This window comes from Agelaius phoeniceus, chromosome 6 (assembly GCF_051311805.1).
Source record: "Agelaius phoeniceus isolate bAgePho1 chromosome 6, bAgePho1.hap1, whole genome shotgun sequence".
In the NCBI taxonomy this organism is placed as follows: domain Eukaryota; kingdom Metazoa; phylum Chordata; class Aves; order Passeriformes; family Icteridae; genus Agelaius; species Agelaius phoeniceus.
In genome coordinates, this window is record NC_135270.1 from 62,175,330 (window position 1) to 62,194,165 (window position 18,836).

Below are 18,836 nucleotides of genomic sequence, written 5' to 3' on the forward strand. Positions count from 1 at the left end.
TTTTCCTGGCAGCATCCACCCAACCCAGCCGTGGTGAGTGGTGCATTCCCAGTGCTCCAGTATCCATGGTGATGGGAAGGATTTCTGAAGAGCTGCTCTAAAGGAAATGTGAAATCTGCTCCTTGGACCTTCCCTTCAGTCTCTTGCAGAGCAGGACTCTGTGAAGCCCAAGGGCTCTGGGTGGTCCTGCTCAGCTTTGTCCCCTCTGAAACCACAGTGGGTAACAAGGTGAGAGCAGCTCTGCTCAGGCAAAAATGTTCCTGGCAGGAAAAACCTCTTTTTTTTTTTTTTTCAGTCACACAGCTTTAGTCATAAAAAACTTCACATTAGGAGGGACCTCAGAGCTCAACCTTCTGCCCAGAAGCAGCAGCAGTAACTGAAGGAGAGTTTTCCAGAGTGATTTGGGTTGGAAAGGACCTCAGAACCCATCCATTCCCACCCCAGCCATGGCAGGGACACCTCCCACCATCCCAGGCTGCTCAAAAACCCAGTGTCCAGCCTGGCCTTGGGCACTGCCAGGGATCCAGGGGCAACCACAGCTGCTCTGGCAATTCTATCTCAGCCAGGAATTCCCAATTCCCAATGTCCCACCCATCCCTGCCCTCTGGCAGTGGGAGCCATTCCCTGTGTCCTGTCAGCTCTGCTGCTGAGATCTCCACATCTTTCAGGCTGCCTGGAATCTTCCAGACTGCATTTGTCCTTGCTGAAAGCACAGATCCAAGGTGATGCTCTCCAGGGAGCATTTCCCATCCTGTTGGAAGGGGAAGAAATGCAGCAGAAAGACCAGGTGATCCATATTTGCCTCCTCCTCCCTGCTGCTCTGTGAATCCAGCAATGTGATTAAAAGCAGCATCAAATTGGTGATAATTAGCTGATGAGCAGAGCAGAGATGCTGCAGTGAGTCAGGTGGGCAGAGCTGCTGGTTCCTGGAGATGTGAGGGGAGCTCAGGGATGCTGCTGGGGATGCTCAGGTCCCTTAAGTGTGTTTTGCTGTTGGCTCTGGGCATCCTGGTTACAGCAAGAGTTTGAATGAGAGATGTGGTATTTTAGGCAGCTCTTCAAAATGCAATTTATTACATCTAAGACATTACAGCAGTCCAGGGTTGTGAGTGGCAGAGCCTGTGCCCACAGCTGTCAGCTCCAGCTGCAGGCAGGCCTGCAGTCCTGCATCCCTCATTCAGGCTCTTACTAATGGCACCCGACATTGGGCGCCACTGTAAGAGCCTGAATGAGGGACATGGGACTGCAGGGGCTCTCCCAAATGCAGTTTATTGTATCCAAGGTGTCACAGCAGTCCAGGGTTGTGAGTGACAGAGCCTGTGCCCACAGCTGTCAGCTCCAGCTGCAGGCAGGCCTGCAGTCCTGCATCCCTCCTTCAGGCTCTTACTAATGGCACCCGACATTGGGCGCCACTGTAAGAGCCTGAATGAGGGACGTGGGACTCCAGGGGCTCTCCCAAATGCAGTTTATTTATTCCATCCAAGGTGTCACAGCAGCCCAGGGCCGTGGGTGACAGAGCTGTGCCCACAGCTGTCAGCTCCAGCTGCAGGCAGGCCTGCACACCCTTAGTTTAGGTTATAATACAGTAGAACCAATCTATCCTTTAACTTTTACCTATAGCCCATCATAACTATACTATACTATAATTACCATATTCATGTCACTGTTCTCCAATCAATAAAAGTTAGTACATTACAGTTTAAGGTAAAAGTTGTTTTTCAGTTTCCTTGCAGTGGAAAATTCTGAGACCGTTTTTCTACTTGCAACATCAGCAAGCTTGTTTGCTTGTGTTATTTTTCTGCTTAGTAAAAACATCTTCTCGTTTGGGGTGGGTTTATCCTTTGCTCTAAGCCATAAAAACCCCTTCTAACTCACAGACCCTTTGCCTCCTTGGTTATCCAGTAAGACTGGCTCGGCAATTCTTTTCTTCTATATCAAAACTTGCTTCTATCTCTATTCCTTCTTCAGATTTTACATTCAAAAATTCTTCTGCTAGGCACACATATCTGTGAGACTTTCTTGTCAAACTTTCATCCTTCCCAACAGGTCACCCAGAACATCTCAGGAGGTTTAAGGTGTCACTTTTGTGCTCCTCAGGCACTCACCATGGAGCACCAGAGCTTTAAAGCACTGGCCAGGAGCAATGTTGAGTGAAACACCAAAAATGATGTTTTAAGAGAACCCACATGCTCCTAAAAATGTGTCAGATGAGCAGAGGGAGGGGCTTGCTGTGTGTTTGGAGGTCAGGGACACCTTCCACTATCCCAGGTGGCTCCAAGCCCTGTCCAGCCTGGTCCTGGACCCTTCCAGGGATCTGGGCACCCTCTGCCAGGGCTTCCCCACCCTCCCAGGGGAAAATGTCTTCCATGTATCTAACATAAATCTCTCTTCTTTCAGCTGAAATCCATTTTACCTTGTCCTGTCCCTCCATCCCTTGTCCCCAGTCCCTCTCCAGCTCTTTTGGAGACCCTTCAGGCCCTGGAGGGGGCTCTGAGGTTTCCCTGGAGCCCTCTCCAGCCTGGACACCCCCAGCTCTCCCAGCCTTCATGGCCACCACCCAGCCACTCACAGCCAGGGGATGTGTTCCTTCCCCTTCTTGCCACAGTGATTGCTCACAACTGGAGAATCCAATACAATTTGCATTTCTAAGGAATTAAATGTCAAAGCAAAGTCAAGATGCTGGCGAGCTGTCAAGGCTGTTTATGGCTGAGCCTGATTCCAGTGCCCAGATGGTAATTAAAGCTGTAGGACAAAACAAAAGAATGGTCAGGACACTCCCTGCAGGAAGAGGAATTGCCCCACAGGGCTCTCAGCCCTGGGTTAGGGCCAGGACTGGGGAAAAAAAATCATTGTTTATGCACTTAATCAGGTTTAAATTTAATGTAATCAGATTTCAAGACTTAATGCAATAATGGGATGGGAGAGCTGAAGTGTGAGTAGCCACTGGAGTGGGATTGGAGCAGATGGAGCAGAATTTTAAGGCAGGAAGCACCAGATCTGCAGGGTGCACATTCCTGGGTACTGGGCAGTGCCTGGACCACAAACACTGCCTGGATGGAGATGGAGGAGAAGCTGCTTGGTGCTCACAGGCACTGGTGACCACATCTGTGTATTCCTGTGCTAATTCTATCCCAAAACCTGGCTGTGCCAATCCCCTGACAGCTTCATGGCCTTGCTTTGTGCACAGCACCTTTATCCTGTACAGGATGCAGCTCTTGACCCATGAGATCATAACCCAAGTCTTTGCTTCCATGTTTTCTTCATCCTCCATGGAGAAGAGCTGTGTCTGAGGAGAGAGTGTTTGCCTGCTGGGACTTCCCTCACCACTCACAGCAACGTCCTCCAGACTCTTTGGAGTAAAAAGATGCAGCAGTGATTTGTGTCCTTCAAACACAGCAGGAACCAACCCTTTCCCCAGCACTGACCTGGTTTGGGAGTGGTTTGGGTAGGGAGTGGTTTAGGTTGGAAAAAATGGTTTGGGTTGGAAGTGGGTTAGATTGCAAGTGGTTTAGGTTGGAAGTGTTTTGGGTTGGAAGTGGTTTAGATTGGGAATAGTTTAGGTTGGAAGAATTGATTTGGGTTGGGAATGGTTTAGGTTGGAAGAATTGGTTTAGGTTGGAATTGGTTTAGGTTGAGAGTGGTTTGGGTTGGAAGAAGTGGTTTGGGTTGAAAGAAGTGGTTTGGGTTGGAAGTGGTTTATTTCAGAAGTGATTTAGGCTGGAAGTGGTTTGGGTTGGGAGTAGTTTAGTTTGGATGTGGTTTAGGTTGGACGTGGTTTGGGTTGGAATTGGTTTAGTTTGGAAGTGGTTTGGATTGGGAATGGTTTAGGTTGGGAGTGGTTTAGTTTGGAAGTGGTTTCTGGTTGGAATAGGTTTTGGTGGAAGTGGTTTGGGTTGGAAGTGGTTTATTTCAGAAGTTATTTAGGCTGGAAGTGGTTTGGGTTGGGAGTGGTTCGTTTGGATGTGGTTTAGGTTAGATGTGGTTTGGGTTAGAATTGGTTTAGTTTGGAAGTGGTTTGGGTGTCACAGACATCTTTTATGAAAAATCCTTTTGCTAGGATCTGTTCTCCTGAGAGGCTGAGAGGCCTCAGAAACAAAATGCAAACAATAATTATCTGCTGCTGTGGAATGCAACAGGTGCATCTTTGATTGGTCTCATGTCATTGTTTTTAATTAATGGCCAATCACAGTCCAGCTGTCCCGGACTCTCTGGTCAATCACAAGATTTTATTATCATTCATTCCTTTCTATTCCTTTCAAGCCTTCTGATGAAATCCTTTCTTCTATTCTTTTAGTACAGTTTTAATATAATATATATCATAAAATAATAAATCAGCCTTCTGAAACATGGAGTCAAGATTCTTGTCTCTTCCCTCGTCCTGGGACCCCTGTGAACACCAGCACAGTTTGCATTGGGAGTGGTTTAGGCTGGACATGGTTTAGGTTGGAAGTGGTTTAGGCTAGATGTGGTTTAGGCTGGGAGTGGTTTAGGTTAAAATTGGTTTAATTTGGAAGTGGTTGAAAGCTCCTTGACCTTCTCTGGCAGTCATTCCCCTGGTGCTAATTTGTCCTGCATAAATAAGAGCATTTCACAGCAATCCCTGAGGAGCTCATTTCCTTCTGGATGAGCTCAAACCCTCAGGCCTGAAGCAGAAGGGAGGTCAAGTGGAGCAGTGGTTTTTTAGGGAGATGACAGCAGGTTGCTGAGGAAGAGAGAGGAGTTTGCTGCCTCCAGGATATAATTAAGGATGGCGATGACACCATCAGTGCTTCACATCCTACTTTTCATGTTGTGGGACTCCTTGGGAAGAGCTGAGGTGCTGGACCATGGCTCAGTGTTCCTGAGCATCCTGTGAAAGTCTGCTTTGGTGTTTGTCATGGACAGAGGCTGCTCTGTCCCTAAATATTTTTGGGGTTTTGGGTTGTTTTTTTTTTTTGTTTGGTTGGGGTTTTTTGTTGTTGTTGTTTTTGTCTCTTAATTCTAAAACTGGTGGGAATTCATAGCTGGAAACACAGAATGGTTTGGGTTGGAAGGGATCTTCAGGCCCATCCCATTCCAACCCTCTGCTCGTGGCAGGGACACCTCCCACTGCTGTCCCAGATGCTCCAAGCCCTGTCCAGCCTGGCCTTGGGCACTGCCAGGGAACCAGGGGCAGCCACAGCTGCTCTGGAAATTCTATTCCAGCGCCTCCCCACCCTCAGAGGGAGGAATTCCTTCCAAATATCCCATCTAAACCTCCTCTCTGTGTGAATCCTCTGTTGAGGAAGTCAGTGCCCAGCAAATACCGGGAGTAATATTGCTCATTAGTGCCAGGTAATCAAGGCAATGGATGCAGTTGTGAGCAGCCTCAGGAAGCAGAGTTCAGCTTCTGGAGGAGGCCAGAAGGAGCTGGCTCCTCAAGGAAGATCTCCCCCATCTCAGGCAGCCACGCAAAGAGCATTCCTGTTGTTCCTAAGAAGCAACAAATTCATTGCAGAGCCTTAATTAGAGAGAAAGGCCCTTAATGGAGCCAGAGCTGCATTTCCTGAGCAGGCTGCTTAGCAGCTAATCCCCCCACAGCTGATCCCTGCTCCTTGTGGCATTTTCCCTTCACTCCTAAGCCTCAGAGCCCTGGATTCCCCTCACCACGGGGCAGCAGACAGAAGGGAATGGGTATTAAAGACTCAGCTGTGCTGTCCTGAGCTCCAGGGTCAGCTCCAGGTGTTCCATTGGTTCCCCCAGCGCTGCCCTCTGAGGTGCAGAGATCACATCTCCCTCTAGGTCACCCTAGGTCCACAATTTCCTCCCAACATGGGCCCAGTAGCTCTCAGTAACCCCCAGTCAGGATCCATTCACACCCACTATAATCCCAGTATGATTGTAGACTCCCAGTGTGATTCCAGTCACTTGCAGTCAAATCCCAGTTGCTCCCAGTCAATCCCATCATGATTCCAGTCACCCTCATTGTGACCCCAGTCTACCCCAGCATGGGGCCAGCTGTTCCCAGTGTGGTTCCAGTCACCCCAGTATGGTTACGGACACTCCCAGTATGATCCCAGTAGAACCCAGTTGCCCCTTCCATTGTCCCAGTCACTCTCCATATGATCCCAGTCCCTCCCAGCATCATCCCAATCACTCCCAGTTCTTCCCAGTGTGGTTACAGTCACCCCAGTATATCCCAGTTGCTACCAGTGTGTCTGTAGTCATGTAGCGGAGTGGCTCCCACAAAAAAATCCCCATCTGTCATCTCCAGGGCCATCCCAGGGCACAGAAGAGAGGGATTTGCCTCTGCAGGAGGTTTGGAATTAAATAAGGGGCAGTGGAGAGGGCTGAACAAAAGGAAACAGGATCAGAAGGACCTGGAGCTGCTCGAGCAAATCCAGGGGAGGCCACAGAGCTGCTCCAAGGGCTGGAGCCAGGCTGGGAGAGCTGGGGGTGCTCACCTGGAGAGGAAAAGGCTCCAGGGAGAGCTCAGAGCCCCTGGCAGGGCCTGAAGGGGCTCCAGGAGAGCTGGAGAGGGACTGGGGAGAAGGGATGGAGGGACAGGAGCCAGGGAATGGCTGCCAGTGCCAGAGGGCAGGGATGGGTGGGAGATTGGGAATTGGGAATTCCTGGCTGGGAGGGTGGGGAGGGGCTGGGATGGGATTCTCAGAGAAGCTGTGGCTGCCCCTGGATCCCTGCAGTGCCCAAGGCCAGGCTCCTGCAGGATCCCAGGACACAAGGACCAGCCCTTAGCAAAGTTGGGGCTCTTCTTGCCAGGGCTCAGCTCCCCAAAAAAGCCAGACTCAACATAGATTTGGAATTGTCCTGATTCTGCACCCTGATGTCTGTGCAGGGCTGCAGCACCTCCTCTCAGGGACACAACCTAGAACATGGAGAGTGAACCTCATCACCAGCTCACTCAACAAGTGCATATTTGGAGTTTTTACTTTCTGTCCTTACCTCGTTTCCCCTCTCTGTGCCTGTGGGAGAGCAGCAGCTCCTGGTTGAGTTTTTCTCAGCATCCCTGTAACAGATCCTGCAGTTCTGCCTGTGCTTTCAAAGGGACCCCTGTCAGGTGCTGGCAGGGAAAAGCTAAGATCATTTTCTGTTGATCAATAATGAAGCAAGCCAGGAATTAATTGGACAAAATCAAAGGGCTGTAGCGAGGTGCTTACATTACTTCTCCCCAAAAATCAAAGCAAAGACTGGATCCTGTATCAAAGCAAGGACAGAGAATCTTTAGTACATCCTCACAGCCAGGAGCAGCCCAGGACATCCCATAACTCTGGTATTTGTTCAGCCCAAATACCAAGGACAGCCAAGAAAGTCACATCAGCGATCCACACTGAGTGTCCCTGAGGCAAAACTGGCCTTGCTCAGCTTCAGCCAACCTGGAAGTTGGACTTGATGATCTTGGAGGTCTCTTCCAACCTTTTAATGATTCTAGGATTCATCAAGGAATCCTCCTAGAGCAGCCCTTTTCCAGGGGATGAGCTAAAATGAGGCTGATCCCACTGCAGTGCTTGAGGTGGGGAGGGTCACTGCAGCTCTGATGGAATCTGGTAACCTCACCTGGTGTCTCCATGGGTTTGGAAGGCTGGTGTCTCACAGGCCACCTGGGTTTGTGTTTTCTGCTGGGGAATTCACAGAATCACTGGGTTGGGAGAGACCTTCAAGATCATCAGGTCCAACCCAACCCCAACAGCTCAACTCAACCCTGGCACCCAGTGCCACATCCAGGCTTTGTTAAACACACCCAGGCATGGGGACTCCACCACCTCCCTGGGCAGCCATTCCAGAACTTTGTCACTTTTTCTGTGAAAAACTTCTTCCTAATATCCAACCTATTATCTCAACCTGTTATATCAACCAAAATATCAACAACAGCTTGAGGCTGTGTCCTTTGGTTGTGTCAGTGCTGCCTTGAGAAGGAGCCCAACCCCACCTGAGGGTTTTGCATGACTGGTTATTGTATTTGTGGGGATCCCCATGGTAGGGAGGAAGGAATGATGAATCTGACTCCATGTTCTCAGAAGGCTCATTTATTATTTTATGATACTATATTATATTAAAGGATACTAAACTAAACTATACTAAAGAATACAGAAAGGATACAGACAGAAGGCTAAAAAGATAATAATGAAAACTTGTGACTCTTTTCAGAGTCTCAACACAGCTTGGCCCTGATTGGCCAAAGAGTCAAAACAACTCCCAGCAGAATCCAATGGAACAATCACCTGTGGGTAAACAATCTCCAAACACATTCCAAAGCAGCAAAACACGGGAGAAGCAAATGAGATAAGGATTGTTTCCCTTTTTCTCTGAGCCTTCTCAGTTTCCCAGGAGAAATTCCTGGGTGAAGGGGATTTTCCAGGGAATGTGAATGTGACACCTGTTTTGCCCCTCAAAGAAAGGGGATCAGAGAGCAGGGATGCTGGAATTTGGGGTTTTTTTTTTCTCCCAGATCCTGCCGAGGAATCACTGCAGGCTGCAGGGCAGCAGCTGGCCTGGCCTGGGAGCCAGGGGATGGCAGGTCCAAGTGAGCACAAGGATTCACAGCAGGAACAAAACACTTTAAACACTTTTGCTGTTCCATTTCAGCAGCGCGTGACCTGTCCCTGAGCATCCCAGGGATTCCAGCCAGGCCCTCACCCACATGGCTCCTGGCAGGAGGGCTGCAGCCCAGATTTGTTCTTTCACAGCTCTGACATAACTGTTTTGTGCCTCAGAATCCATGCCAAGAGAAGAATTGCTGGGTTTTACCCTCCTGCTTCCAGCAGTGTCCCCAGTGCAGGGCTCGGCGACCAAATAATTTTTAAAAGATTAAAAGTCTCCTTTCAGGGATGACCACCCAAACCTGGGGGCTGGTCAGGGTGTGGGGTGAGGGCCTCTTGGCTGCCAGCTGGCCTAGGCAGGTGTACAGATGGATGGCAGACACTGCCACTGCTGCAGGATTGTCACTGTCACCAGGCTGAATAAAACCCTAAACCCAGCATGGCCTGGGAGCAGGCAGAGCACCGAGCCTGCCCAGGGCCAGGGGACCCCACATGGGAGGCAGTGAAAGGCTTGCAGTAAGGTCATGCTTGAAAAGAATCTATCCTTGTTTTATTTGCAGGCTGGAGCTTTTGAATCAGTTGTGCCTGCTGAGGGAACACAGTGCCCCTGTGTTGGCCTGAACAAAGCCAGGCCAGGGTTATCTGTGCAGCCCAGGGACAGCACACGGGGCTGGGGCTCCAGCTCTGCCAGCACCACCCCACAGGCAGCTCAGGCCACCCTCAGGTGGGAGGAATTTTGGAAAGAATTCTATTTATTTTTAATAAATTTTTACAATTTATTTATCTTTCTACATAGGCAGGAAGGTTAAGTTGGGCTCACATCTTCACTGCATGGTTCAGAAGGTCCCAAGACTCCTTTTAAGGATTTATTCACCAATAAAACACCACCAACAAGGACATTTATGTTTTTCACCCAATCCTTAAATATTTCACCTTATGGACCCCTGCTATAGTGTGAGCTTCCTTAGCCAATCCTGTTATGGCACACAAACCCACAGTGCTGCATTCTAAACTCCTTGTTCACCTCTGGAACTACTTTTATTTTTATATCTTAAACTCTAAACTTTCTTCTTCTTAACTTTAAACTATAAATCCATTCTCACTTCTAGCACCTCAGTTTGAAGCTTTTTCCAAGGCTTTATGGAGCTGCTCCAGGGGCTGTTCCACCTGAGGATTTACATTTCATCTCCCTCCTGCACACCCCAGATTCCCTGGGGGAGCTGCAGTGAAGGAGGAGAACCAAGGTCCCTGTGGAAGGCAGCAAGGGAGTGGGATCCATGCCTAAAAATTCCTTTTTCTCCTACAGTTTACACGCAGGTTTGTGCTCACAAACCTGCCTCTGTCTGTGTGTCTTTCTCATGACAATTGTAGGCTCTTCCTTGAGTTGTTGTTTGATTTGCAACTTTCTGGCAGGCTGGGATATTGTATTTGTGGGGTGGCCCTTGGCTGGAAGGAATGATGAATCTGACTCCATACTCTCAGAAGGCTCATTTGTTATTTTATGATGCTATATTATATTAAAGAATGCTAAACCAAACTATACTGAAGGATACAGAAAGGATACTTACAGAAGGCTAAAAAGATCATAATGAAAACTCCTGACTCCAGAGTCTCAACACAGCTTGGCACTGATTGGTTATCAAATCAAAACAATTCACATGAAACCAATGAAACAATCACCTGTTGGATAAACAATCTCCAACCACATTCCAAAGCAGCAAAACACAGGAGAAGCAAATCAGATCATTATTGTTTTCCTTTTTCCCTGAGGCTTCTCAGCTTCCCAGGAGAAAAATCCTGGGCAAAAGGGATTTTTCAGAAAATATGACTGCCACACTGGGGTCACATCTTCTTGTGGAAAACCAGGGAAACCTGAGCTGGAGCTGTGTCAAATGCTCAGCAGCAGTGGTGGAGCTTTGGGAGTGGGACAATTCAGACCCTGTTTCTGTCACCTGCTTTGGCTCAGTGACAGATATTTGCAGCTGAGATTGCAGAATCACAGCATCAAGCAGTGGTTTGGGTTGGATAGGATGTTCAGGACCACCTCATTCCATCCCACTTCTGTGGCATTCACATTCTCTGGAAAAATCCTTTTGCCCAGGATCTTTCTTCTGGGAAGCTGAGAAGCCTCAGAGAAAAAGGAAAACAATTCTTATCTCATTTGCTTCTCCTGTGTTTTGCTGCTTTGGAATATGTTTGGAGATTGATTACCCACAGGTGATTGTTTCATTGGTTTCATGTGAATTGTTTTGACTCTTTGGCCAATCAGGGTCAAGCTGTGTCAGGGCTCTGGAAAGAGTCACAAGTTTTCATTATTATCTTTTTAGCCTTCTGTCTGTATCCTTTCTGTATTCTTTAGTATAATATAGTATTCTTTAATGTAATATAGTATTATAAAATAATAAATGAGCCTTCTGAGAACATGGAGTCAGATTCATCATTCCTGCCTTCATTGGGGCACCGCACAAATCCAATAAACTTCCACCTAGTCCAGGTTGCTGCATGCCCCATCCACCCTTGAGCTGGAGAGGGACTGGGGACAAGGGCTGGAGGGACAGGACCCAGGGAATGGCTCCCACTGCCAGAGGACAGGGATGGATGGGATTTTGTGAACTGGGAATTCCTGGCTGGGAGGGTGGTGTCGTTATAGGACACAAAATAAAATGACACAGACACGCAACGCTCTAAGGTAAACTAGAGAGAAGTTTAATTTTTGACTCTAACATTTATAGATTTCTAAAAGTGACAGTGGACTGGAAGATGACAGTGCTACCTCTCCAATGACACTGGACAAACCAAGAGTCTATCAATTTTCTCTTCTTCTATAAAAGAATGCAAAACAGTTACTTACATAAAGGGTGTAAAAAAGTTGGTTATAATAATGTAAACACCAGAAGGCTTAAAAAAACCAACAAGGCAACAGTGGTGAAGGGCTGGGATGGAATTCCAGAGCAGCTGTGACCGCCCCTGGATCCCTGGCAGTGCCCAAGGCCAGGCCCCTGCAGGATCCCAGGACATGGCAGTGTCTGACCCCTCAAGTCTCAAGGGCAGGCTCTGCCCAGGCTGCAGCTCTTGGTTTCTTTCCAGAGGCAGCCTTGAATCCAGAAGTCAGGCACTGGGGCCAAAAGCCAATTAGCAGCAGTTTAGCTTCATCAACTTCCTGACTGAATGCGAGTTTTAATTAAACATCCCATTTTAATTAGGCAGCCATCACGTACAGGGAGCTGGCCTCAAGACTCAAAGGCTGCAGGTCCTGTGCCTTAATTTAAAGTAAGACTCACATGAGTTCAGCTCCAGCATCTGTGACAGCTCCTGATCCTTTGGAGGGCAGGAGAACAGCTGGGAACAGCTCCTGCCCTGCCATGGGGTTCTGTGGCGGTGTTCAATGAGGGAAGAGATGAGAATCTTGACTCCATGTTTCAGAAGTTTATGATTTTATGATATATATTATATTAAAAGAAAATTAAATATTAAAATTTACTAAAAGAATAAGAAAGGATTTCATCAGAAGGCTTGCAAGGAAAGGAAGGAATGGAATGATAATAAAATCTTGTGACTGACCAAAGAGTCCAAGACAGCTGGACTGTGATTGGCCATTAATAAAAAACAACCACATGAGACCAATCAAAGATGCCCCTGTTGCATTCCACAGCAGCAGATAATTATTGTTTACATTTCATTTCTGAGGCCTCTCAGCTTCTCAGGAGGAAAGATCCTAGCAAAAGGATTTTTCATGAAATATTATAGCAACAGTGTTCCTCTCCTCTTGTGCTTCCAGAGGAGGAGCTGGCTGGGAGGTGACTTGGCTGGAAGGAGAGAAGAGGCAGGAGCTTCTTGGGGTGTCAGGGCAGGTCCTGGGCTCTTGCTGTGATGCCAGGAGCTCTTTTGGGGTGAGTTTTGTTGAGTTTGGTGTTGGTGACAGCAGCTGAACATGAGCCCAGGTGGGCAAGAAGGCCAAGGGCACCTGGCTTGTACCAGACACAGTGTGGCCACAGGAGCAGGGCAGTGCCTGTCCCCTGTGCTGGCACTGCTGAGGCACCTCCAGCCCTGGGGACAGCTCTGGGCCCCTCAAGGGAAGGGTCTGAAACCCCAGGAGAGGCTGAGGGAGCTGGGCAGGGGCTGGAGAATCCCTGAGGGAGCTGGGCAGGGGCTGCAGAATCCCTGAGGGAGCCGGGCAGGGGCTGCAGAATCCCTGAGGGAGCCGGGCAGGGGCTGCAGAATCCCTGAGGGAGCTGGGCAGGGGCTCAGCCTGGAGCAAAGGAGGCTCAGGGGGCCCTTGTGGCTCTGCACAGCTCCTGCCAGGAGGGCACAGCCGGGGGGGTCGGGCTCTGCTCCAAGGAACAGGGACAGGACAAGGGGAAACCATCTCAGGTTGCTCCAGGGCAGGTTCAGGTTGGATATTTGGGAAAATTTCTTCATGGAAAGGGTGGTTAGGCACTGGAAAAAGCTGCCCAAGGCAGTAGTGGAGTCCCCATCCCTGGAGGGATTTAAAAGCCACATGGATGTGGCACTTGGGGACACGGAGCAGTGGTGGCCTTGGCAGTGCTGGGGAACATTTGGACTCCACGATCTCAGAGCTTTTCCAACTTTAACAAATCTGGGATTTTATGGTCCTGCCTGGTGCCAGAGCCTGCAAGCAAGCTGGGTTTGAAATGGGACTGAGTTCCTCAGCCCTGCTGGTGTCCAACACCAGTGAAGTGAGGCTGGTCCAGATGGAGCTGTCACACCCATCCAGCACCCAGGGCCTCCAAAAATAACCAGCCCAGCTCCCTCCTGTTGTATCTGCAGGATCCCTCATGGCAGGCAGGAATGATGAATCTGACTCCCTGTTCTCAGAAGGCTCATTTATTACTTTATAATACTATATTATATTAAAGAATACTAAACTATAGTATACTAAAGAATACAGAAAGGATACTTACTGAGTTCTAAAAAGATAATAATAAAAACTGGTGACTCTTTCCAGAATCTTGACACAGCTTGGCCCTAATTGGCTAAAGAGTGAAAACAACTCCCAGCAGAATCCAATGGAACAATCACCTGTGGGTAAACAATCTCCAAACACATTCCACATGAGCACAACACAGGAGAAGCAAATGAGACAATTATTGTTTTCCTTTTTCTCTGAGGCTTCTCAGCTTCCCAGGAGAACAATCCTGGGCAAAGGGATTTTTCCAGGGAATGTGAATGCAACCCTCAGCCTTCTGCACCGGCTGCTCCCATCCCTGTGCTGGGACAAGGGAGAACCAGAGGGTGACAGAAATGCCTTTGTCAGCCTGCCTGGGAAGGAGGAGGCTTATGGAGCTATTAGTGAGCACAAAGAGAGGACAGATTCTCTCCTAAGTGCTCTGGGGACAGAAAGATTTAAATGCTTAGCTCCCATTAATGCTGATGTGAATCACAGAGGTCTCTTCTTACTGCCTTGGACTGAGAGCATTGAGAAAAGAGGGCAGCTTTCCACAAAGAATTAATTCCCTTGATTTTATGGCAGCGGGAAATGGGATTTTTCTTCATTTCACACTCATTAATTTCCCTGCCTGTGCTGGTTGAGGGTTGGGCTCAGCTCCACTCCAGCCCCCTGGGTAGCCCCATGGATGGTGTCCCCAGAGCAGGGTTCCTGACCCCAAAAAGCCACAACGATTTTGTTGTCACATGGAGATGCAAAGTGCAGCACCCCAGGTTGCCAGAAATATTCACAGTTACTTGAATATATCACACAACATTCCTCTTGTGGAGGAATAAAGTGCCTAAAGGAGCTTCAGGAGAGCTGCAGAGGTGTTGAGTTTGTGAGGTCCCCAGGACAAGGTGAGAGATGAGGAATCTGACTCCAAGTTCTCAGAAGGCTGATTTATTATTTTATGATATATTACATTATAATATATTATATTAATTTTATAATTATTTTCTATTAATTAATTTTATATAATTAATTTTGTATATTATATTACATTACATTATATTATTACATTACATTATACTAAAGAAAGAGAAGAATACAGAAAGAAAGTTTAACAAGAATGAATAATAAAAACTCATGACTGACTCCTCAGAGTCCAACACAGCTGATGGTGATTGGTCATTAAATAAAAAAAAAATTCACATGAAACCAATCAAACAATGATCACAATCTCCAAACCACATTCCATTAGCAGCAAACACAGGAGAAGCAAATCAGATAATTCTTGTTTTCATTCTTTTCTGAGGCTTCTCAGCTTCCCAGGAGAAGAAATCCCGGTGAAGGGATTTTTCCGACAATATGACAGTGACAGACAGAGACTTAGGACAAGGGATGAAGTGACAGGACAAGGGGGAATGGCTCCACTCTGGGAGACCCATCTGGAGATGGGAATGAAGCTCCTGCTGGTGAAAAGCCAAACGTTGGAGCTCCTGTGTGCTGTGAGCAGCCTGTGTCCACCCATGTTTAGGAACTGTCCTGAAAATTCTGGGACAATTACACTTTTCAGAGTAGATAATGCTCTTCCCTCACTTGCCCTGGAGCAGAGGGAAGGGCTGAGCTGAGACTGGGGTGCAGTGAGCCCACAGGCAGGGATGCTCTGAGCTCCTGGAGCATCTTTTTGTGGGGGCTCCAAGCTTGCTGCACCAGGGGACCTGCTGTGTGCAAGGCTGGGGGTGCCTGGGGTGAAGGAACCTCCATGGACAAACACACACAGGCACCACAGAGCTCTTAGGAAATTTTAAGCCCACTTTTAAAAAGCTTTCCCATCAGGAAAGCCTCAAAGAATTATGATCTAAAGATACCCTTTATGAAATTCATGTTAATGGGAAAAAAAAAAAACCTTTTAAAGACATTAAAGGGAAAAAAAAAACCAAACCCAATATACTGCAATTTTAATGAGGAGCTTGTAAACACAACCAACCCCTGCTGATTTTTTCCATTAATTGCCTGTGTTATCAGGGAGCTGAGCCCTGCAGCAACACAGCAAAACACCTTGCTGGGCTTGGGGCATCTCCCCAAACCCAGGAGGGCTGAGCAAGGTGATGGAGGCTCTGCAAGAGGCAGGGCTGGGTTGTCCCTGCAGCAGGGCCCTGACCTTGCCTGGGGAGGGAGGAGGGATGGGGGAACTGCTGAGCTGAGTTAGCAATCCCATTTCTATTAGAGATGCATTCCCTGATTAGCTCCACATCCTAAGGATAAATTACAAAGGAAATGCAGGAAGCACTCGGGTGAGATTAAAGCCTCCCAGGGAAGAAGCAGTGAGGTCATTTTCTGGGCCATTATTTCTGGGCCATTAAAGGGTTGCCACGGCTCTCCTCAGTAGCAGAGCTGGGTTTTACTCTTGATTTCAACCCAGAAAGAGCAGAGCCCTTCTCTGTTGTATTTGTGGGGTGCCCCATGGCAGGAAGGAATGATGAATCTGACTCCATGTTCTCAGAAGGCTCATTCATTATTTTAAGATATTGTATGTATTAAAACATTTGTAGTATTATATGCAAATATATTTATATAAATATAAACTATTTATATAAATGTGTTGAATATTTATTTATTATATATAGAAATAGTTAAGATTATATTATATTATGTTATGTTATATTATATTATATTATATTATATTATATTATATTATATTATATTATATTATATTATATTATATTATATTATATTATATTATATTATATTATACAGAAAGCATGCTTAAGAAGGCTAAAAATATAATAATGAGAACTCATGACTTTTTCTAGAACCTCCACACAGTTCCACCTTGATTGGTCATTAAGTCAAAACAATTCACATGAAACCAATGGAACAATCACCTGTTGGATAAACAATCTCCAAACACATTCCACATGAGCAAAACACAGGAGAATCAAATGAAATAATTATTGTTTTCCTTTTTCTCTGAGGCTTCTCAGCTTCCCAGGAGCAAAATCCTGGGCGAAGGGATTTTTCCAGAAAATGTGAAAGTGACATTTCTCCCATCTCCCTTCCCATCTCCCACACTGGCATCCAGGGGGGCACAGCACTGCTGGGAAGGGGTGCCAGCCCAGTGCCCACACCCTGATCCCTGGAAGGATGGGCACAGCAGATTTTTGGAGATTTGGGCACATCAGCCACCATCCCAGCACCTTTCTGTGTCTCCCTCAAAGAAACATCACCCCCCAAAACCCACGGGGTGTCTGCAGCCGATTTGCAGCCCACAAAAGAGGCAAAATGTCTCCCAGAGGAAAATTGCTGAGGGTGATTTGGGCAGCTCTTGAGATAATCCACACACTGCTGTGATGGCAGAAGGGGGAGATTGGGAAGATTCCTGAGTGAGTGTTCAGAAAGAGCCATGGAAATGAAAAAGAAAAAGCATTTGATGAACATAATGATTGTTATTACCACGTTCTGTTGCTCAGGGCCAGGGCTGTGGGAGTGTTCCCACTCCAAAGGGAGAAGGAGCAGTCATTATTTTGCAGGAAAACCTTTTACCTTCTGTTGGATAATGGTTTTTTCTGACCCAGAGATGGGGTAACTGAGAGGTGTTTTAAAACTTTTATTCCATTTTCAGTCTCATGTGAAGGGTGGGGCAATACAGATGCTATAATTCACACCATCACAATCACAAGACAACTATTTCCTAATTACAATGCACTCTAAGTGTTTCTTGGCCTATCAGCTTTTGTCACACCATGCTGTAAATGCCTTAAAGCCAATTATCTAAAATTACCCCTCATGGGTCCCACTACAATACATCTTTCGTAATTCTATTTCTCCAAAATACCTAATCTTATTTACAAACCCACCCTTTAAAACTTATTTCTAGTTCCATTTCTCTCTCCACAATCCCCATCCTATTCCATAACATTTCTAAATCAACATTTCTTATCTCAAAGTTTACAAACAGATACACACGATATAAACTTTCTGTCAAGCTTTAAGAATTTTCTATAAATCCATTTCCCCCAATCTTCACCCTGAATATCTGCTTCCCAAAGCCAGGGTGTGCTGGTTCACCCTCCTTTTCCTCTCCTTGCTCTCAGGCACACCTTGATGGGATGCTGGAGGCAGTGCTGGGCTGCAGCCCATCGCCCATCCCCAGCCCAAATCCCACACAATCCTATCTCTCTGTTGAAAACCATGATGGGCCCATTCCAGATCAAATGAAATTTTCATGTGGTCTCTTACATCTTGTGAGTGTCCAGTCCATCAGCTGCATTGCAGGAGCTCTGATCTGGGTGTGGTGGGAGAATCTGCCCACATTTCCACAGCTTGCCTGTTAGCAGGGCAGGGTCTGTGAGGATAACTCAAGTTGTGCATGTTGCTTTTGGTTTTCCCTTGTTTTTCCCTTGTTTCCATGGATTTTCCTGATTGTTACAAGCTCTGTTTCTGCCTGTTAGTTCCATGACTTAGAGTGCTTGAGAGGGACCTCAGTGGAGTCAATTGTGCTTGTATTGGGGAATGGATGAGTCCTGGACGTGGAAATGACCTTGCTCTTTGTTTTCCCTGCAGAGCCAGCTCTCCCAGGCCCTGAATGGATTGTCAGACAGAGCCAAGGAGGCAAAGGAATTCCTGGTCCAGCTCCGCAACATGGTGCAGCAAATCCAGGTACTGAGTCTGAACTGAGGCTGAGGAACTGCCCCTTCCCACCAGGATGAGCCATCCCCATCCCTCTTCCCAAGCTGGGTTGGGTGGGTGCTCTCCCAAAGGAACTTCATTTTCCATATTGCCCCCCTGAACCCTCCCCAAAACTGCTGATTGTGGAGGTAGCAGCAGAGTCCTGAGCCCTTCCCATCTCTGCCAAGGGGGGATCCAAACCTGATCCTCACCTGCCACTGATGCCTCAGGTTTGAGCTTTTCTATTTTTCACATTCTGTGCTGCTTTAGTGGGTCTGGGCTTCATTTCAGGGGATGGTTCTGATGCTGTGCAGTTCTGAGCTCTGTGCACAGAGCAGGGAGACAAAACAATTCCTGCTCCAGCTGGGCACCAAGGACAAATGATCCAAACCTCAGCCCAAGAGCACAAACCCCGTGGGCTGGAGAGAGAAAAACAAGCAGGGTGGGACTGCAGGGGCTAAAGCTGGAATGGGACAATGAACTGCAAGATGCAAATGGAGCAGAACTGATCCCAGGGAGAGACCCCGTGCCCGGCCGTGCATTTTGGGGCCATTTTGGTTGATCTTGGGTGCAGGCCTGGCTGGGCTCTGGTGCTGCCCAAGGTGGATGCATGGAGGAGATGCTTTGAATCAATCCCTGCTTTATTCTGGAATTCCATCCAGCCTCTGCTCTAGGGTAGCCTGCACAAGGCACCAATGTGAGCAAGCCATAGACTAAACAAGTGAAACCAGCACACCTCATCTAAATCCCAAATTGATTTC

At 47.4% G+C, this 18,836-nt stretch overlaps 1 protein-coding gene across 5 annotated transcripts in view; it reads left to right on the plus strand.

Annotated features, from left to right (window-relative positions):
* The window catches only part of TRIM9 (tripartite motif containing 9), a 74,459-nt gene that overhangs the window by 22,617 nt on the left and 33,006 nt on the right, over positions 1-18,836 (plus strand). For all 5 annotated transcript variants that reach the window (XM_077180879.1, XM_054635439.2, XM_054635445.2 and 2 more), the window contains exon 2: positions 17,971-18,066. In XM_077180879.1, coding sequence (XP_077036994.1) covers positions 17,971-18,066 — 96 coding nt within the window. The remainder of the gene's footprint in view (positions 1-17,970; positions 18,067-18,836) is intronic.